Source organism: Heloderma suspectum, chromosome 3 (assembly GCF_057233095.1).
Source record: "Heloderma suspectum isolate Gila_16-S chromosome 3, 16-S_ref, whole genome shotgun sequence".
NCBI lineage: Eukaryota > Metazoa > Chordata > Lepidosauria > Squamata > Helodermatidae > Heloderma > Heloderma suspectum.
The window spans coordinates 303,571,209-303,593,302 of NC_139460.1; the positions used below are offsets into that span (position 1 = coordinate 303,571,209).

Sequence of the window (22,094 nt, forward strand, 5' to 3'; positions counted from 1 at the left end):
CAATCACACAATTATTCATAGCTACTGCACCAGTATTCTCTACCACTAGTGCCACCAACTGCATTTTCTACTTCTACTACTGTGTTGTGGTAAATAAGGGAGTTAGACAAATTCAAGGAGGTGAAGGGTATCCATGGCTGCTAGTCCTGATGGCTATATGCTGCCTCCAGTATCAGATGCAGTGTGCCTATATACACCAGTTGCTGGGGAACATGGCCTGGAGGGTGCTGTTACACTCATGTCCTGCTTGTGGGTTTCCCATTGACAGCTGGTTGGCCATTGTGCAAACAGAATTCTGGACTTGGTCTGATTCAGAATGGCTCTTCTTATGTTTTTTATGTTCTTATGTTTGCCATTGCCATGCCAAGGAAAAGCCAAAAATTCAAGCATCTGTGTTGATTCATATCAACAAACAAGTTCTAGCAGTTCTTATCTCTACCAGGAGCAGGTCTTTTATAAAGCCATTACATCTTAATTGTCCATTCAAGATCAGGGCACTCCAAAATACTTTGCATTACAAGAGGGATAGCTCATAACTATATATTAGGGCTGTGCACTGCCTCAGTATGAAGCCCAAGTAACAAGGCAAAGCGGGCTGATTTGGAGTTGCCTTGTCATGATACGAAGAGGGTCAGACCAGCACTGGGGCACCCTGAAGCAAAGTGGCTCCTCCATGAAACACCTCATCTGCCTCATATATTCAGAGCTCTTCTTATGCCTTCTGAGCAGCCAAAACAGGCTGTCTCCAAAATGTCTCAACTTCTGAAAGATCATGTGGAGGGGCAGGAGGAGGAGGGAGGGGGAAGGCGAGAGGATGCAGATGTGCCAAATGTATCAATTTGAGAGAGATCCGGCTACCGGGAGAGGCAGGGGAATGGAAGAGGAGAGGAGGCGGAGGAGGAGGGAGGGAGCTTTGCTGTCAGTCAGCCTCCGTTTGCTCTTTGTGAGAGAGGTGGTGTTACTGGAGAGGAGAAGACTGTCTGAATGATATTTGGCTAGACCAGTGGTCTCCAAAGTGGGGTGCATACACCCCAGGGGGTGCACAAGACAATTGATTGGGGTGCGTGAGCCGACTGATAATTGATCAGTCACCTGCTGCCCTGACAAGCTGCCATTGTGTGCAATGGTGGTGGTGGCAGTGGTGGCAGCAGCAGAATGGGAAGGGAGCTGAGAGGGAGCTCCATGGCATTTCTCTCTCTGCTCCAGTCCTAGCCAGTGGGAGCAACTGCCCTAGTCTCTGCCAAGCATGTAGGGATGTACAAAATGACTTACTTGTTTTGTTTCATGACATCTGCAGTGGGGGGGAGGTGCTCCATCCCTCCCTCCGAAATCCTCACCGGCAGCTGCAGTTTGCAGCGACTCCAGAGACATCTGGCTGCTGCTGGGCTGCGCAGGGATGCAAATGGTGGCCGCCATAGCCACCGCCATTTGTGTCCCTTTTTTTCACTGTGATAGGCTACGGAAATATTTATGTAGCCTATCACGGCCTCCGCAGGGACGCAAATGGCGTCCCTGCATTAGCCGTGATAGGCTATGTAAGTAGGGATGTCAGAGAATTCCACCACAGATCTCAGGGAGGCCAAACGTCAGTGCATTCGGCCACCCAAAATCGGTGGCGGAATGGCCTGCCCCCCCAACCCCCCCGGGATGAGACTTACCTGGGGCGGATTTTCCAGGTGGCGGCAGCAGCTCCAGCGACGGTTCGGCAGCGGCAGCTGCGGCGGCCGGTCTTCTGACCGGCTGCCGCCGCTGCCATTTCCAGTTTTTTTAAAAAAAACATGATAGGCTATGTAAAGATTTACATAGCCTATCACGGCTAGCTTAAAAAAAAAAAAAGTGATACGCTACGTAAATCTTTACGTAGCCTATCATGTCTGACATTTTTTTTTTAAAAAAACTGCACGTACGCAAATGGCAGCGGCTACAGCCGCCGCCATTTGCGTTCCTTATTTTGGCATTTCCTTATTATATATATATAAAAAAAAGCGCGTATGGATAATGGCGGCCCCCATAGGGAGCCGCCATTCACGTTCCTTATTTGGTCGCTGTAGTCTACGTAAAGATTACGTAGACTACGGCGAAAATAAGGGCAACGCTATTTGCATTGCCCTTATTTTTGCCGTAGTCTACGTAAAGATTTACGTAGACTACAGCGACCAAATAAGGAACGCGAATGGCGGCTCCCTATGGGGGCCACCATTTGCGTACGCGCTTTTTTTTTTTTAAGTCACCCGTGATAGGCTACGTGACGATTTACGTAGCCTATCATGGCTGACTTTGCAGATCTAGCCGTGAAAGGCTACGTTAATCGTCACGTAGCCTATCATGGGGGCATTTTTTTTTTTACTTTTAATTTCGCGGCCGGGCGAGGCGAGGCGCCTCCTCCCCGGCCTGAATTTCGGCAGGGCGAGGCGGGAAGCCTCCCCCCCGGCCTGAACTTCACAGGGAGAGCAGCGAAGCACCTCCCCCCCACCGCGAAAAGCTGCGATACCAGGTAAGTGACTTTCGTGCACCCCTAGTTCCTGCCCTCGTGCCTGTCAGTGGTTGGCAGGCTGTGGCAAGTAGTGTTTTCCCTGGCAGTGCCTTCCCTGGCTGCACTGGCAGTGGCTTTCCCAGCAGCACCAGCAGCAGTGGCAGCAGCAACAGATCCCCTGGTGGTGGTGCTCCCACCCCCGGAACAAGGGTCCAGGTGAGGAACTGTGGTTGGGTGGTGTGTTGGGGGGGGCAAAGTGGGATTCAGATGTCCAAATCCTGCTTCAGCTTCATAGGTGGGTTGGGGGACCCCCAAATCAGCCCAAGCTGAATTGGGCCTACCTCAGGAGCCCCAAAGGGGCTTCTGAGTTGGATCGGGGGGTCCATGCAAAGCCTTACTATATATTGCTGCTGAGAAAATGCATTTCCCTAAGCTCAGCTAGTGTGCGGATTGCAGCTAAGCTCAGAGTGAACAGAGAATTCTGAGGAGGTGGCATATGATGTCAGTGACTGTGCTAATCAGAAAGTGCCCTTGCTGCATCCCTGTGAGCCTTGATTCCACTACACCATTGCAACTACTGTTCCCATTACTACTGCAATCAGCACTTCCACCATAACCACCAGGTATGTACTATTATAGTAATGGAGTAATAGTAGTACATAAAAGCTCCCAATTTTTGTAAGCAAGCACTGAAAAATATGCATAGCAGAGAATAACTATTCTGACTTTATGAAGGGAAATAACCAGAAAAGAAACTAAAATATAAAATATTTTTTTGAAAAAAAAATACTTACCCGGTTTTTGCAAAACTGGCCCAGTATTTCAGAATAGACCTACTCAGTGTTTCCTCTGCTTTGGTATAATTCACTCTTCTCTCTAGAGGTAGTCCAAATACAAACTCTATTTCATATCCGTGTGGAACTCCCATCCACTCTGGCCAAGGCAATTTAGAAGATCTGTGCTCAAAGAAGTATAAGAAAGCACTATTCCCTGCCTGGACAAAATATTTTATGAACTCCACTGCAGGGCATATGAAATAGTAATCCCCAACAACATCATTCATGGCATTACGATAATTGAAAGGGTTCTGCTCATCTTCCCAGTCTGAATATTGGAAAGCAATAGATTCCAGCCCAGTTTCACTTGTTTCTGGAAAGGACAACTTCAAACCTGCCCGGAATTCAGTTTCATTTATGAGGCTGTTGTTATCTTTGCTAAAGCCAGGTGCTCCATACACAAGAAAAAATGTACCTTCCTCTTTGTTCACTCCCATCAAGATTTCAGTTTGTTTAAAATGTCCATTCTTCAGCAATGTTGCTGGCATATCGGCAAGGAAGTCGCCATCAACGACAGGAGGAAAGTTCAGATCTATGAGAGCACTCTCTCTTAAAACAGAAATGTCTGTGTCAAGGATCTCCCGAGGATCTTTTTTTTGAAGACAAGAAATTATTTCTGTTTCATTGCTGCTTGTACAGTGGAGAAGTTTAGCTAAGGCCAGTGTTCTTTGCCTTGCTTCAGAAGGTAGAAGTGCACCCCAAGGGGCATTCCCAGAACCACTTTGCATGATTGCCCTAGTGAAGAGAGCATGGCTTTGAGGAGAAAAGATGTGGTAGCTGACAGACCCTGCACCAGCACTCTCTCCAAATAACGTCACACTTTTAGAATTGCCACCAAAGCTGACTATGTTGTCCTGGATCCATTGAAGTGCCAGCCGTTGATCGAACAACCCTACATTTCCCGGTGCATCTTCATTTCCTGGCAAAGCCAAGAATCCCAAGGCCCCTAGCCTGTAATTCATGGAAACAACAATGACTCTTTCGACTCGGGCTAGAAATTTACCATCATAGACATTCAACGAGGAGGTCCCAGACTGGAAGCCACCCCCATAGATCCATACCATGACGGTTGCATTTTTAGGTTTGGGCGAAGGAACCCACACATTAAGGTAGAGGCAGTCTTCACTGAGGTTTGTGTTTGGGTTCCACATCTCTGATCCTGCAAATCCAGGGAAAGTATTATCTAAGTTCTGAAAACAAGAATTTGCATGCTTGGTGGCATCCCAGTCCCCTTTCCATTCTTCCCGAGGTTGTGGCTTTTTGAACCGGAGTTGCCCAATAGGTGGTGCTCCATAAGGAATCCCAAGGAAGGCCGTTACTGTTCCCCCGAGCACAGCTAAATTAAGTCCTTTGACTCTTCCATTCTTCGTGGCAATTATGGTATCATCTCCAGGAAACACCTTCTCAACCAACACATAGAGCAGAAGAAGCCACATGAGAATTCTCATGTGGTTGCATGCCCCATTAATGTGCATGATGACTCCTGAAATGAAATAAAAAGGAAGTTTTTAAGCAGGACCTTTAAATGCAGCAATGCAAAGGAGCTGCAACATTTGGAAAAGTTGTGTCATTGAGCCTGAAGACATTAACAACACAGTAAGTGCACCTAGGGAAGAACAAGAGAAAACAATCTTAAAGATAATAGCAACTTCGGGGGGGAAGCACTCTAGTGAAATTCCCCAGGAGTGTTTTACACCTTCCCAGGTTGTAGGCATCTCTCATCGGAGAACTGATACAGCAAGAAAGTCGCAGCTGTAGGGTTGGTGACAAGGGTTGGCATCATTGGGCCTCTGCTGAGGGGGGAAACTGTGAAATGTAGGGGGAGCAATCTGAAATGACACAGGTCTTTGAACCTTCTGCTAATCCACCTTGCTGTTAGGGGTGTACGGATTCCCCACCGTCTGTTTTGGTGGGGAATCTGGGTCACTGGGTGGGGTGAGGTGATCCATTCCTTCCCCTCCCCGGAATCCTCCAGAGTGGTTCTGCTCTGCTCAGATTCTTGGGGGGGGGACTGGCTTGGGGGCGCTTACCTTCCCTCCTGCCAGCCAGAGCCATTCACCTCCTCCCTGTCCCTGCCGATTGCCTTTAAAAAAAAGTCTTAAAACAAAAAAAAGTGATCTGGAGGATGTACCCATAGACTTATACACAAATAGAATCATGAATCTTGCATATAAGTCTATGTGTCCATAGGCTTATACCCAAGATTCACTGCTCTATTTTGCATATAAGTCCACGGGCACATCCTGCTGATTGCATGTGCCCATAGACTTATATGCAAAATAAAGCCATGAATCTTGCATATAAGCCTATGGACACATGGATTTATACACAAGATTCATGACTCTATTTGCGTATAAGTCTATGGGCACAGCCTCCTGATGGCATTTTTTTTTTGGAAGACATTTTTTTAAAGGCAATCGGCAGGGACAGGGAGGTGGCGAATGGCTCTGGCTGAAAGAAGCAGCCAAGTGCTGTTCCGGCTCCAGTCCTCCTGGAGCAGAGGTAAGTGGTCCCAATCCACTGCAGATTCCTGAGGCCAGATTCCAAAGAATCCAGCCTCATTTGAATCTGCAGTGGATTTCTCTGACATCCCTACTTGCTGTTGCTGCCCATTTACCTGCACTGTCCAAGCATTTCAGAGAGACCCCCTGTCCTCTCCCTTTGGGCAATGTGTAGAGGAGCAGCAGCAACAGTGATGAAGAGGAAGTGTGGATAGACGGACTCATATCCATCCGCATTCATCGGTCACTTGCCAAGCTGCTCCTACCCCCACTCGCTGCACCAGGCGAGCTGCTGGAGGGCTTGGCGAATGGCCAACGAATGCTACAGGACCACCCGTCCCCATAGCAAGCCGAATTGCGATTCTGAGCAAAATGGCAGACAATGGGGGAAATGGCAGAAGAGGGGAAGAGCTGCTCCCTTTTCAATGAAGATGCTAAAATCCATAATTATCCAGTACAGGATATGAAGGCTCCCTATGAGAGTACCCCACCAGCACATTTTCACCCCATTCCAGCAAACAGTCAGGGATCTACAGTTCTCACCCCTTTTTTCCTGTTATGCGCACTTTTCATTGAAGAAGCTAAAATCCACAATTATCTGGTACAGTATCTGAAGGCACCCCGTGAGAGCACCCACCTGTGCAGTTCCAGCAAACTGTCTGGGAGTTCTAGCTCCCACCCCCTTTTTCCTGTTATGCACCCTTTTCCACGGAGAAGCAAAAACTGAACAATTATGCACTAGAGTAACCAAAGGCTCACCATGAGGGTGCACCTCCCCATGCAATTTTGCAGTATTCCAGCAAATTATCAGGGAGTTATAGCTCCCTCCCCCTTTTTCCTTTATGTAAAATCATGGAAAAGGCCATGCGGCAATTTTGTGCAGAATGGCAGCTCAACAGAGGAGCAGGATGCCATGTGTTGCTCACCAGGCGGCCATGGACCACTGCATGTGGCAAGCAGGGTCAGGCAGATGGTGGGGTTCTGGTGAGCAGCATATGGCACAGATGAATTTGCCCATCCCTACCTGTGATTTGGCTAATTATCTAGTAGATACATATCTTCAGAGTTGCATACATTAATTGCAACCAGTATCTCTGATTAGTTTATTTGCCCACCTGATTACCCTGCCCAGAATATCTTTCCTAAATTCTCCCATGAGTGGCTGGGAGAAAGCTTTTTTTTAATTAATCTCTTATTGTGGATTTTTACAAAACAAAACAAACTGAAAACATTACAAAACCTAAAAAAAAGAAAGAAATAAAAACACAACAGCATGTTCAAAATCCTCAGTTTCTAACATTGCAATATTCGAGGGGGGGGAAAGGGAAAAAAAGGTTGCACATAAACTTCAGTGAAAGCAGACCAAATATCCGCATATAAGTCCATTTGCAAGTTATGTCTATATACCACTCCTTCGAATGTTGCTAGTGTTGTTAAGTCTTCAGGCGATTGCATTATAGGCGGTGAGCTTTTATCCTTCCAATATCGTAGTGTCAGTCTTTTAGCAACCACAAGGGCATGAAAAATCCAATTATGCTGACCATGTGATACGTTCCAAGAAGCAGGTAAGTAATTTAAGAGAACATTTACATCAGTAAATATTAAACAGCTTTCCAATACAAAATTTATCCATACAATAACTTCCTCTCAAAAGGAGGTGGTCATTGGGCATTTCCAAAACATATGCATAAAAGAATCATTGACTGCATTACACCATCAACAATTAGCTGAACTTGACAAGCCTTTACCAAAAAGACATTGTGGTGTCCAATAGACCTGAACAAGAGCTTTTGCTGAATTAGGCGTAACTGAAGATCCATTGAAACATACAATACAGACGCCAAAACAGCAGTCCATTGATTAAGCAAAATAGGATGTTCCAACTTCCTGCTCCACTCCTGCTGTAAATCACTTGTGTCATATTTAATAATTGATAGTAAATGTTTATAAACATGAATTGTAAGTCGATATATCTCATCAGCTTCAATAAGTATTTCCAATAATAAAGGTGAGTCCTTCGAGAGAGAAAGCTTAGACACAGAGCCATCAGAGAGGGAGATTCAAGCATGAAGATTCAAACATGGGGGAACCACTGTCCTAACCACTGCACCCTCTGTGATCACAATAATTTTCTGGAATGGATCCCACCACATAAGCATACCACATAAAGCATACCACATATTTTTCCACATAATGAAAATAATAATAATAATTTTGTTGATCAGCAAATAAGGGGTCATCACATATTCATTTAGGGTGGCCACTTTCTTATCACCAAAAGAGAGAACAGAAGAGGATACAGATTTTCATAACATTTGCATATTCTAATAATATGCATTGGTATAAATTTAGAAATAATTGCTATTGTTTAAATAGAAATGCAGTATATCTTCCCATAGTAGTAGGGGAGACTTTGGCTAGGTGTCAGGTGTGCCCGCTCAGGCTGCTTTGTACAATGATTGTACAATGAAAAACAGGATGTTTGCACTGACTCCTCAGCCACCTCCAAAGGAAGGTAAGTCACAGGATCATAAAATCATAGAATAGTAGGGTTGGAAGGGGCCTACAAAACCATCAAAATCAATGCTCTGCTCAATGCAGGAATCCAAGTCAGAGCATCCCTGACAGATGGCTGTCCAGCCTCATCTTGAATGCCTCCAGTGTGGGAGAGCCCACTACCTCCCTAGGTCATTGGTTCCATTCTCGTATTGCTCTAACAGGCAGGAGTTTTTCCTGATGTTCTGCTGGAATCTGGTTTCCTGTAACTTGAGCCCATTATTCCATGTCCTGCACTCTGGGATGATTGAGAAGAGATCCTAGCCTTCCTCTCTAGGACAACCTTTCAAGTACTTGAAGAGCGCTATCATATCTCCCCTCAGCCTTCTCTCCTCAAGGCTAAACATGCCCAGTTCTTTCAGTCTCTCCTCATAGGGCTTTGTTTCCAGTAGGGATGTACGAAAGTCACTTACCTTTTCACAGGTGTGATTCGTGGGGGGGGAGGCGCTCCGTCCCTCCCCCTGGAATCCTCTCTGGCTGGCTCTACTCCGCGGTGGCTCCATAGAACCGCCAGCCAGGGCTGTCTGCAGCCAGAGTTCCGCGCTGCAGATGCAAATGGCAGCCGCCATAGCGGCCGCCATTTGTGTCCTGCCAGGCTGACGTCATAGGCTACATAAGTATTTACGTAGCCTATCACGGCAAAGAGCAGGAATGCAAACGGCGGCCGCTACGCCATTTGCGCTGCTGCTCTTTTTGTGATAGGCTACGGATAGGCTAGTGATAGGCTAGTGGCTGCCATTTGTGTCCCTGCTCTTTGCCGTGATAGGCTACGTAAATACTTACATAGCCTATCACGGCAGCCTGGCAGGACACAAATGGCGGCTGCTACAGCGGCTGCCATTTGCGTCTGCAGCAGCTGGCTGAAAAACCAGCCATGGTGCTGCTGGAGCAGCCACCGCCGCCACAGGTACATTTCATTCCGGGGGGAATTCTGTGGGGTGGCGGGGGGTGGGAGGCTATTCTGCCATGGGTTTCGGGGGGGGGGGCAAATGCCAGTGCATTCAGCCTCACTGAAATCCATGGCGGAATTCTCTGCCATCCCTAGTTTCCAGTCCCCTGATCATTTTGGTTGCCCTCCTCTGAACCCTCTCCAGTTTGTCTGCATCCTTCTTAAAGTGTGGCGTCCAGAACTGGACACGGTAAAGATGAGACCTAACCAGTGCTTAGTAGAGGGGAACTAGTACTTCATATGATTTGGAAGCTATACTTCTATGAGTGCTTTCTTCACCATTCAATTTCTTTTTGAAAGCAAATTTCTCTTCTATCAAATTGAATGTGAATGGTCAAAAAATGTGTGGGAATTTTTTTTGGTGCAGCACTAATTTTTACACTAAATGCATTGCTAGAAACTGTTATCAGTGTGTGAGTCTGTGTAATCTCTACTGATCATAGTTTTCTATAGTATTTAGTTTTTCATAGTTTGTTGGGAATCATCTTTTTAATCACTGTTTGGGATTCAGATGTTGAAGTTGACCTTAGCAAAGACACAGAGAAAATCTTCAAAATGGTATCACAGCAACTTGGATATTCTAACTAATTTCTCCTTGAAGAAGGAAGAAAGATATGAGAAAGGAAAAGGATTCTGTGTCCTCATTACTGTCATTTCAAACAGTCTGTTCTCGATTATTGAGTAGTGCTTCTATCCTGAAAAGGAGCAGCGTTAATTTCTGTGGAAAATACAGCTGTGCAAACTCATTGAGGGCCGTTTTGCTTGTTGCCTGCTTAGAGTTGAAAGCTAAGAGTGGAAAATAGGAACATTTTTGCTTCAAGTGCTTCCTAAGTATGTGAGAGCATCAAAGGAACTGAAGGACAGAGGGGGATTATCCAAGACAATATTTCACAGATTCAGTTGAATACAAGAGCAAATAAAAAGCCATAGCATACGAGTGGAGTATTGCAGGAAAGGATTCAAAGTAATAGTAGTCTTTATGTAAAGCCTCTTGGGGCAATTCATAAAGAACTGTAGAGCATTATCTAGCATTAATCTAGCCTTAAACTTTACTCACCTAAGATCTTACATGAACCTGCGCATCTGTGAACTTTATGCTTGCCAGGTGTATTGTGATCACCAAACTGCTCTGGGTGCATGTAAAAATTAGTGCTGCACTGAAAAGTTCTCCCACATTTCTTTTTTTTACCATTCTCATTCAATTTGATGGAAAAGGAATAGCTTTTGCCAAGAAATTCAATGGTGAAGAAAAATTTCAGAGAAATTCTCATGGCTTTTGTTCAGGTTTCTTGTGCTTACCTTATTTATGAGGAGTCTGTGTGCGTATCCTGTTTTTCATTACACGAACATCTCTTGCAGGCTGTAACCTCCTTGATTTCCTGAACTTCCCACCCAGGGGGAGACGTCATGACTCATGAGGTAATTCCTCCCATAGGTCTTTTGCACCTCAGGAAGTGTAGGCAGCCTGGGAGACTTCAGGCCAATGGAGAGATGCGTAAAAGAAAGAAACACATGCAAACAGTACCCTTGGTCACCTTAGGTAAGGTCAAAAATACCACCAGAAGAAATGCAAAATAAATTATAAAATGTCCTGATGATGACAAAGAAAAATGGAGGCCTCTTTCATGGGGGAAGAAAACTTTCAGGAAATTGGAGGTCAGATTTTGGCCCACCACTAGCTCCACTTCTTCCCTGGTGCTGGATGCAACACTGCCCCCACACACACCCCCACGCATGCACACACACACACACACACACACAACAGGCCTTTCAGGGAAGGAGTGGTATTATCAGCATCATTATTGTTGTTGTTGTTGTTGTTGTTGTTGTGTTTATACTCTGCCTTTTTCCCAGTACTGGGACACAAGGAGCTTACAAAGATTAAAACATATACAATATGCATTAGAGGCAAGATGTATCCACAAACACCCCTCAGAAATTTAACATTTGGAAGACCCTGGGGAAGGTGCTGAGGACAGACAGCTAGAGCTGAGCCAAACTTTCTCAGAAGATACTTTTTCCTCAGAAAAGTCCTGAACATTTTATTTTCTTGCCCCTAGAAATAAAAGGCCACTTTTCAGAATTTTCTCCCAATTTTCTTCTCCAGTATTTTTTGTGGTAGCTAGCTGCATTCCTGTCCCACCCCTGGCAATGCCCTGGAATGATGATAAAAAGGGGTATTATGGAGGATGCAAAATGGGGCCCAGGCCGCCAGTACAGTTGATGTTGTTGCCACTTTTATTGGCAGAGGAAAGAAAGAAAGGAAGGAAGACTTAGAAAAAAAGAAAAAAGCTGTGCTACAACCCTTGCCAATGGTGAAGCCTACCTGTGAGTAGGGATGGGGGAGAATTTATCCCCAAAACTTCGGGGGGGCCCGAGTGCCAACGCATTCGGTCCTCTGAAGGTTCGGGGAGAAATTTCCCCCCCACCACCACCCCCCGCCACCCCCCCGGGATGGGACTTACCTTTTACGAATGTCGCTCCTGGCGGCGGGTCCCGGCGGTGGTTCGGCAGGTCTTCATCAGGGGCGGGGGCGGCAGACGGTCTTTCGACCGGCTGCCGCCGCTGCCATTACAAGAAAAGTAAAAAAAAAAAAATGCCCCTGTGATAGGCTACGTAATGATTAACGTAGCCTATCATGGCTAGATCTGCAAAGTCAGCCGTGATAGGCTACGTTAGTCGTCACGTAGCCTATCATGGGTGACTTTAAAAAAAAAAGAAAAAGGGAGCCGCCATTCGCGTTCCTTATTTGGTCCCTGTAGTCTACGTAAAGATTTACGTAGACTACGGCGAAAATAAGGGCAACGCAAATAGCATTGGTGGAATCAGCCTCCCACCACAAATCACATACTTGGCATCACCAAAGGTGGCAGAATCAAGTATCCATTTGGGAACAGAAAATACTCACATGGTGCATGAGGATCCTTCTGCATTGCTGGCTGCAGAGGTGTCACAGACACACACACACACACACACACACACACACGTGCTATTCTTCACATGTGTAAGAATAGGCCACACCCAATCATGAGGGTAAACCATGTGCGGAAGTCTGTTAGATATGGTGTTGGACATGTATTGTTACTGAGGGCATACCATGGCATGTGCTCCAAATCTTCTGAGCTGCACCAGTCACATCATCTGCTGTAATAATAGCCTGCCTCTACCTTCTGAGCTCTGTAGCTTTGTGTTGACTAGGAAACTTTGGCACTCACCTCTTTAGATGACCAGCATAAAGGCAGCACACACACACAGCCCTGTATCTTGGAGGTCAGGGGACACTATTTTCTGGGCTAGGAATATATATGTGGGGGGAGAGAGTGAGAGAGAGAGAGAGAGAGAGAGAGAGAGAGAGATATTTGTATTCTGTGTGTGTGCGTGCGTGCGTGCGCGCGTGTATGATTTTTATTTGGTACATGTATATCCCACCTCTCCTCCATGGAGTCCAAGGGGGCATGCATGTTATTTCTCCTCTCCATTTTGTCCTCACAGCAATCCTGTGAGGTAAGTTAGGCTGAGAGTCAGTGGCTGGCAGAAAATCACCCAGTGAGCTTCATGACCAAGAACCTGGGTCTCTCAAGCCTAGTTCAACACTCTAACTACTACCCCACCCTGGCAACTTGTGATCCTCCAGACTTTTTGGCCTATAACCTCCATCATGACTCACCATTAGCTATGCTGGCTAGGGCTGATGGGAGTTGTAGGCCAAAACCTTTTGAGTTACCAGATGTTGCCTACTTCTGTTGTCTACGAGGTGAAGCAGAAGGGGCACAAATCTACCCAGAGCAGGTTGGGGGCTCTACGAAGCACTCAGTGCACTTCAGAGCTTCACCCCCCCTGGCCCAGCCCCCCGACCAAGCCCCCTTGGTGCCTTCAGGTCCTTACCTGAGCTGCCTTCTCCTCTGCTGCCACCGCTGCCTTCTCCTCCTTGCCACTGCCGCCTTCTCTGCCACCGCACCACCACCCTCACCACCACCACTGCCCTCAGCACCGCCACTGCCTCCACTGCTGTCCTCACCGATGCTGACACCTCTGCCACCACTGGGGCCTCCATCCTCACTGCCACTATCCTCGCTGCCTTCTCCACTGCCATCCTCGCTGCAGCAAACTGCTGAGACCTGGACGTCCATGGCAATTCTTACTGCAGGAGTTGCCATTTTTAAAGTGGCAACCTCCAGGAAGTTACAGGAGGTTGCCATTTCAAAAATGGTGACTCCCTGCAGTAAGAGGGGCAGCACGTGTCCAGGCCTCACCAATTGGCAGTGGTGAGGGTGGCGGCGATGGCAGTGGCAGCGGTAAGGATGGCAACAGCAGTGGAGAAAGCAGTGGAAGAGGCAGCAAGGACAATGATGTTGGAGGAGGCAGCAAGGTAAGGGGGTTTGTGTGATGGCGTCGAGGGGGGGACCTGAAGCAGGGTTCGACATCTGAATCCCACTTTGGGTTCTAGTCTGAGTCAGGTTGGGTCCCCCCTGACTCTGTCCGAGCTGAATCAGGCCTGCCTCAGAAAGTGGAAAGTGGCTTCCGAGTTGGATCAGGGGGTTTCTGCACAGCCCTACTACACACACACACACACACACACACACACGGGACATTATTTTCTGGGCTAGGAATATATATGTGGAGAGAAAGAGAGAGAGAGAGAGAGATTTGTATTCTGTCTGTGTGTGCGTGCGTGCGCGAATGTATAATTTTTATTTGGTACATGTATATCCCACCTCTCCTCCACAGAGTCCAAGGGGGCATACATGTTGTTTCTCCTCTCCATTTTGTCCTCACAGCAATCCTGTGAGGTAGGTTAGGCTGAGAGTCAGTGGCTGGCAGAAAATCACCCAGTGAGCTTCATGACCAAGAAACTGGGTCTCTCAAGTGTAGTTCAACACTCTAACTACTACTCCACCCTGGCAACTTGTGATCCTCCAGATGTTTTGGCCTATAACCTCTATCATGACTCACCATTGGCTATGCTGGCTAGGGCTGATGGGAGTTGTAGGCCAAAACATCTTGAGTTACCAGAAGTTGCCTACCCTTGATATATAGACACAGGGGTGATGATGCACACACAATATCACAACTTTCCATTTCGAAGAAAATGTTCAAGGTATCTCACAAAATGTATTATGCTTATCATCAACATATCATCAATAAGGGGCCATAGCTCAGTGGGACAGTGCCTTCTTTGCATGCCGAAGGTCCAAGCTTCAATTCCTGGTCTCTTTAGTTAAAAGGAGGAGGTAGCAGGTGCTGGGAAAGTTGTCTGCCTGAGGCCCTGAAGAGCTGCTGCCAACTAGAGTAGACAAATTATTTGACCTGGTATAAGGCCACTCCCTGTGTTCTTGCTATAACAATACAGACACACGCACCCCAGCATGGCAAAACAAGAGTAGAGCTGATAAAAACAACACAAGCACACAATGATTTTGTTCTCCACATGATCATTTGTTTACTTTCTACTCAGGAGGTCCAAGGAAGATTTGGATCAGATGGCAGAAGCTCAATAGAGAGGGGCAACGGGAGCCTTCCTAAGTAGGAACTTCCATAGCCTTATTGGCCTTAGAAAAAGCTCTTTCAGTATGAAGGAGCAACATTCATACCCAAAAGGCCCACACTTGGACAGATTGAAGATTAAATTGCCTGAATACTTTGGATGAGTTTAAATGTGATATCTCCTAGTGACTATAGCAATGTTATCCATCAAGGTAAAACCATCCATTCCTTTGCCATATCTTTAAATAACACACTTGTTGAAGGCATAGGGCACCATCACACAAGTTTTTGGGTCCTTTTCACTATGTTATCAACCTACAGGGCACATCCAGCAGTATTTTCCGGTTATTTCATATTAAAAAGATATGGAGATAATGAGGAATTTAACTATCCCGGATTTTCCCTACTGTGTACATTCATTGTTGTGCTACTTAACAACCACTAGATGGTGATGTTTCATTGAGATCTATGGAACATTAAAATTAAAAACATCCCCTCTCAGCAATCACGTGCTTGCCATCTGGGAGCCTGTGGTAAATGCGGAAAGGTTCTACAACAGTAGGACTGTGGGGGTTTTCTTTAATGTAGCAATGCCCATAGATGTGGTAATAGTACACTATTCAGTTCCCAATCTCTGCATGCATGCATGCATCCAGTTACAGTGGCAAACATTTCAAAACATACATTTAAGGAAATGGCAGACATTTGGATCAATGCTACTAAAGCTAGGGGAAAAAAAGAGTAAAGTATTACTTGAAAAAATATATCATTTAAAAAGTTACAGCATAATTCCTTATCTGCTCAGAAGTAAATCCATTGGGTTTAATAGGGTTTACTCCTAGATAAGTACATATTAGTTTCTAGCCATAATGTGCTGTCCAGGATTACAAAATGTTGACAAAAATGAGAGGCATTATTCTGCCAAGGTTAAGCATTTTTAAATCTCACTGGGTTCAATGAGTGTGACTTAAACATGTGCTTATCTTTGAAATTAAGGGACTTGAAAAATGCTTCCATTTGGTGGGATTGTGCCCCATTTGTTTTTCATATAATCAAACTATAATGGAGAAGAAAAGTTGAGATTTGAATATTAACAGCACAATCTTCTGAATGTCTACTCAGAAGTAAACCTCACTGTGATTAATGGGAGTTATGTGTATAGGATTGCAACCTAACCATATTAAGGGGGAAGTATTTATGAGTCATAATAGAAGATATAACTCATTCAAGAAGCAGAAGGGGAGAAGATTGGAGACACTGTTCCTCAACATTTCCACATCAACAGCAAATCTTGTGAAGATCATTCTTACTCATATACACCATAAATGAGCCCAATTGAATTCATTGGGTTTACATCCAAGTAAGGGTGTGGAGGTCTTCATCTCTAATGGTAGATTAGCACACCATTACATATACTTTGGTTCTATTGATTTCAGTGTGGTGCATGTACTTGCAGCCAATGTCAACTATTAAATAAGTACATTGGAACCACTTGTAATGTTGCACATGTCACAATTATCCATGTAACCGCATGTGTGTTGACCTTAATTTTCCATCAGGCAAGGAGTTAAGGTTGCATTAAGTCCAACGTGTTTGCATCTTGGAGCAAAGCTCTCACAAACTCGTTTGAGGTAACATTTAATATTGTCCAAAAAGCCATCTCTCAACCTAAAGTTAAACTGCAGTTATATGGACTACAGTATTTGATTCTGTCCTTAAATAGACTCAGGTTAACATAAAACAGATTGAAGCAAATAAAACTCACTTTATTACTTACAAAATAAAAAGAAATCAGATGACTTCTTTAGGCTGTCATCCAAATGGAGATACATTGTTAGGTACATTTACTTTTCAAAAAAGCTTATTTTCATTAGTCTTAGCCCATGAAAGTTCAACAGAACATACTTCAGTATTGTCATTCAGTGAAGCAATACAATTCATTTCAATGATTGTTTCCTCTCCTTGCAAACCCTTAGCCAGCCAAGAAATCTATATGCAAGGCTATGTAATCTCTATTTAAATTCAGAAGATGGCTGAATTAATAAATGATTTTTTTTAGTTCAGTTTAATTTACTTAGCCCAGAATCTGTTGAATAATACTATGGTTCGATACACATGCCTGCTTATTTGTTCCATCAGTTCCATTTGCAGAATAGACTTCGTATTCCCAGCAGAGCAACAAATGGACAGAGCATAACGTTTTAGTGGAATGCAATTCCCATACAAATCGAGCTTAACTATAACTTATGCTGATAGAGATCAACGTAAATAGAGAATCTCTTACCCCAGTTCGTATTACAGAGATGCCAACGTGTTTGGTTTTTTTAAAGAACCAAGCTCTTTTATACTTCAGCAAAATGCAGTGTTCAGCTGCTTCTTTAAAGCTTGAAAATTGGACTGTACTGACATTATAATCGACTGTTTAAAACAAAGCTCGCGAGACTTCGCGACAGCAATTTGATCTGAAGGCAGGCAGCCTTTATATCTGATATCTGATCTGTTCAAAGTTGTTGAAAGGCTTCAAAGTTGGCAGCTAATCTGAGCATTCCAACTTGTGTGTGATTTCTCAGAAAAGGGGAAATGAAAGAAGTACAAGTTTATTTAGAAAAGCCAGTCTATTAAAATTGTCAAATACAGAAGCAAGTGAATATAAAGAACCTTGCACTTTCCCCATACTTTTACCTGTGTTCTGTAACATTCACAGAGAGGGCTAAAGAAACCATTCTACTATAGGACTGGTCTTCAGGGGGTGGGGTGGGACTTGAGTGGGTCACAAATAGGGACACCACCATTTTCTTTTATCTTTTTCTATGCATTTCTTTAAAAAGAAAAAAAAAGAAAAGAAAAAAAGAGAGTACCTAAAGCAAAAATTGTGTGTGTGTGTGTGTGTGTGTGTGTGAAAGAGAGAGAGACAGAGAGAGAGAGAGGAGAGGGAGAGGGAGAGGGAGAGAGCAAGCAAGCAAGCTATTCAAAGTGGATCCCATGTTGCAAATAAAAGTTGGGTCTTGTACATGCTGGGCCGCGGTGGCTTAGTGGTTAAGACGCTGAACTGCAGACTGGAAGATCGGCAGGACAGCAGTTCGAGACCCGAGTGCTGCGTGACGGAGTGAGCTCCCCGTCTTCAGTCCCAGCTCCTGCCAACCTAGCAGTTCGAAAGCAAGAAATTGCAAGTAGATAAATAGGTACCGCCTCGGTGGGAAAGGTAACAGCGTTCCGTGCACCTCGGTGTTCAGTCATGCCGGCCACATGACCACGGAAGTGTCTTCGGACAGCGCTGGCTCTTCGGCTTAGAAACGGGGATGAGCACCGCACCCTAGAGTCGGACACGACTGGTTGGGGACACCTTTACCTTTTTACCTTGTACATGCTGAAAACTACTACCATGCTATATGGTACAAACTGAGATATCTGTTTTGATGAAATATTCTCAGATTTTCTTGCTATGAAAATTTTTCATTCTAGCCCCTTTCAAAATCCCCCACATTGTCATAGAGTATATGCAGGTGATTTAAAAATATATAATGATAGGATGTTGATCCTAGACAAAGCTGGATCTAACAGCATCAAGTGGAAAGAATACATGACACCTCTACCTCTAAACTAGTTTCCTCCTGCAAGAGCATACTCTCTAATTATACCTAGAGATATGAAGACCCAGAAAGAAAGGGGGGAACCAAAATACAGGGGGAAAAACAGTCGTCCTCCCACCGGGCCATTTTTGTTCTGTTTTTCCGGAAAAATTGAACAGCTTTGTATTATGATTAGAATTTAAGACAAGGTGTTTATATATTGTTACCAAGCCTTTACCACCCCACCCCACCCCACCCCGCCAATGATTTATAAAAACTATTTAATATAGCACATCTGCTGTAATGTTTTTTTTTATAAAAATGTAGGAGATTCGGTTCATAAGTCTCTTGTGTGCTTGGCTTGCTCACTGAAAATATATCCATTACCACTACCCCTGGAATTTCTCACCATACAGCATATACCATTGAGTAAACTGAAATTTCCATATGTATGGAAATTCCAGAGAGAAGGAATGGAACAGCCTTGGAAATACTGTATCAACTAAGCATGAAAATGTCAACATTTGAACATTTATACTGGGCAGTATCCAATGCTGCCAATGTCCTAGTGGGACCTGCCACTAGCACAATGGGAACCTCGCGTTGCTGTTTTTATTGTTGTTTTTATTGCTGTTTTTATTGTATTCTTTCTGTTTTATTGTGTTTTTCTTGTTCTTAACATCATACTGGGTTTTACATGCTTTATTGCTGCAAGCTGCCTTGGGAGGGCTTCTACCCTGAAAGGCAGTCAAGAAATATTTTAAATAAAAAATAAAAATAAAATAAAATATAATGTTTCCCAAAGCAAACCAAAATGAATGAAAACCCAGTTTCTGGAAGGGTGCACATCAGTGGAGCTCACAGAAGGGAGCTCTGCTGACAAGTCCCATTCCAGAAACTAGCATTTCCAGTGTTACTTTTAGAGCCATGAATTCCCTGTTGTAGCAGGGAACCAACCAGTGGACCCAGCAGAGGTGAAGCAGCAGTATTGGATACTGCCCAATGTTGGCCTGTTTCAGCATAGTATTCAGAGCAACATGAACATGTTGACATTTGAAAATGTGCAGTGTGGATATATCTGTTTTTAACTTCATTTTTAAAATTTGCAATGACAAACAGATCAGATTTAAATCTAGGGGCTGACAGAGGTAGTGCATTAAATGTTTTCACCCCCTCTACTGATTAGTCCCATTCCAGAAACTAGCATTTCAGATGTTACTTTTAGAGCCATGAATCACCTGGTGTGCAAGCGGTCAGTCCCGGAAGCACAATGAAACTCACAAAGGTGGAACAGCAGTATTGGATAGTGTCTGATGTTGGCCAGTTTGGGCATAGTATTCAGAGCAACATGAAAATGTTGACATTTGAATTGGCAAGGTGTATATAACTTTTTTTTAATTGTTATTTTAATTGACAATGGCAAACAAACACATTTAAATCTGGATGTTGGCAGAGGGTAGTTCATGAAATATTTTCTCCCCCTTTACTTTACAGACAAAAATATAGGTGGAATCCATTGTCTGCTTGGAGGCTTCTTTATGGTTCCTCATAATAACAAATTATATTTAGGCCACAATTCTGTCCCAATGCTCGCAAGCCTCTGAACCCAGAGGCTTACAGGTATCCAAGGCAGAGTGGGAGGAGCAGCGGAGGTGGTCCTTGCTTCCACGCTCCCCACACTCTGCATTTTCTCTAGATGGGCTTTTTCACCCATCTAGCTGGGGTGCTGTGGAAGGGGGGAGGGGGAGGCTGGAGAAGACTGGGGATACTTCATAAACTGGCCTCTCCAGTCGCATCCCCTCCCTGCCCACAGAAACACCCCCTTTTCCTCCTCTCTGAGATCACTTTTGTGACCTCAGAGAGGCAGCTGGCATGGATCTCCCTGCACTGGCTGTGAGGGGAGTAGGGTGGGGAGCACAGATTCCTGAATCTGAGGTTGGAGCAGCATCTCTGGCCTCGGATCCAGGAATCTGAAATATCCCCCCCCCTGCCCCCGATGCTGTCTAGGGACCATCAGATTCTTCACTTTTGCATAATCTCAGGAAAGGATTTGAGAAACACTGCTTGGATGTCCCTGATTTGTCAATAAAATAAAAGCATTCCATATTTCATTAAAAGATCATATATTTTGGCTTTGCCTTTCGCTAATTTCAGTTGGTAAGTTCAATGTTAGAAGCTATTACCTTGCATGGAAGGTAATGGCTTGCAACTCAGTAAGTCTGCAACTGGTCTGCAACTCAGGTCTGCAACTCAGGTCTGCAATAGGTCTGCAACTCAGTACTCATCTACAAACAGAGCTATTACCATCAGCATGGAAACAATTAATTCCTTAGATGTCACATTTGCATTTCCTTCTTCCCATATTGTTAATAGAGCCAATGCTGCTGTAAGATATATAGTCTGATTTGTAATATTTGTCATTTCTGAGAATATCATGTTCCAAAACTAACATAGCAGGATATGGCCACCATGAATATATAACCATGCTGACTACAATTTTTCCAACATTTTGTATTGTTCATGTTTGCTGCTTTTGCCAGATACAATGGTTGATGTCAATGTAACAATTTTAACAAAATCTGTGGATGTATCTGACATAATTGGAGTGACATCATTGAGTGAATGCACGATGGGTGGATAATTATTTCAATCTCTCTTGCCAGCCTGTGGTTCTGCTTCTGTCACCAGAACCTTAATTAGTAAAGGTGAGAACCATTTAATTAGGTTTACACAAAGCTTTTGCATCGGTGATGCTATCTAGCCATCTCATCCTCTGCTGTCCCCTTCTCCTTTTGCCTTCAGTCTTTCCCATGACTGAATGACTGAACAACAACAACACAAAGCTTTTGGCAAGACTTTCTGGTGAGATCCTTATTTTTCTTAAGGTTCTGGCTTGTGTAAAATGATGACAATGCCATGAACTACTGAAAAGTTTGCGCTTAACACTTTTTGCCTCTAGTTGAGTCTTTAACTATATTTTGTTTGCTGCTCTCAGTGCATCTGTAGTGCATTTAAAAACTCTCCAGTGAGCAGTTTAACACTTCCATGCTCCCATGAATGCAAATGATGCTGCAGATAACATTTTACCTGAATAAAGTAGTAAATTTAAATGCTTGGAAAGGGAGATTGGAACTCTCAGTTGGGACTAAGTTGCAATTATTGTTGTGATTATTACTTATTCCTTTGAGTCCAGTAGTGCTGAGAATAGTGAAATGTAAGTTTACAGCAACTAGAGATAAGAAACCATGCTAAATGGCTTTAAAGGAAGTGATTCACACTGCAATCCTATACATGTCTACTCAGAAGGAAGCCCCACCGAGTTCAATGGGACTTACCCCAGGTAAGTGAATATATATAGCAGGGGTAGGCAACCTGGTACTCTCCAAATGTGTTGGACTACAACTCCCATCAGTATCCAGCCAGTTTGGCAAATGTTCATGGATTATGGGAGTTGTAGTCCAAAACATATAGAAATTCTCCAACAGTTTCTCACAGGTGGGACTCACCATTGGCTGGGGATGAAGCATAGCTGCTTTCCTTTATCCTAAGGGTTTGCATGGGGGGGGGGGGTGCTGCTGCTGCTGCTGCTGCCATTGCAAGTGGCAACAGCATCAATTGTGTCAGCAGCCTGGCCCCTATTTTGCATCTTCCACCATGTCCCATATCTACAGTTGTTGTGGGCCATTGGCTGGAGGGGAGATGAAAGGAAGCCACCACACACACACA

The 22,094-nt window shown here is 44.5% G+C and overlaps 1 protein-coding gene across 4 annotated transcripts in view; it reads right to left on the reverse strand.

Annotated features, from left to right (window-relative positions):
• BCHE (butyrylcholinesterase) overlaps positions 1-17,263 on the reverse strand; it is a 78,001-nt gene extending 60,738 nt beyond the window's left edge. Inside the window, exons 1-2 of one of the 4 annotated variants that reach the window (XM_084842060.1) lie at positions 17,084-17,263; positions 3,268-4,792 (exon numbers count right to left, since the gene is read on the reverse strand). In XM_084842060.1, coding sequence (XP_084698186.1) covers positions 3,268-4,784 — 1,517 coding nt within the window. In that variant the 5' untranslated portion in view covers positions 4,785-4,792; positions 17,084-17,263. Of the gene's footprint in view, positions 1-3,267; positions 4,793-10,614; positions 10,697-17,083 lie in introns of those variants that run through there. The other 3 variants (XM_084842058.1, XM_084842059.1, XM_084842061.1) reach the window with 3 other exon arrangements.
• Positions 17,264-22,094: the final 4,831 nt, after the last annotated feature.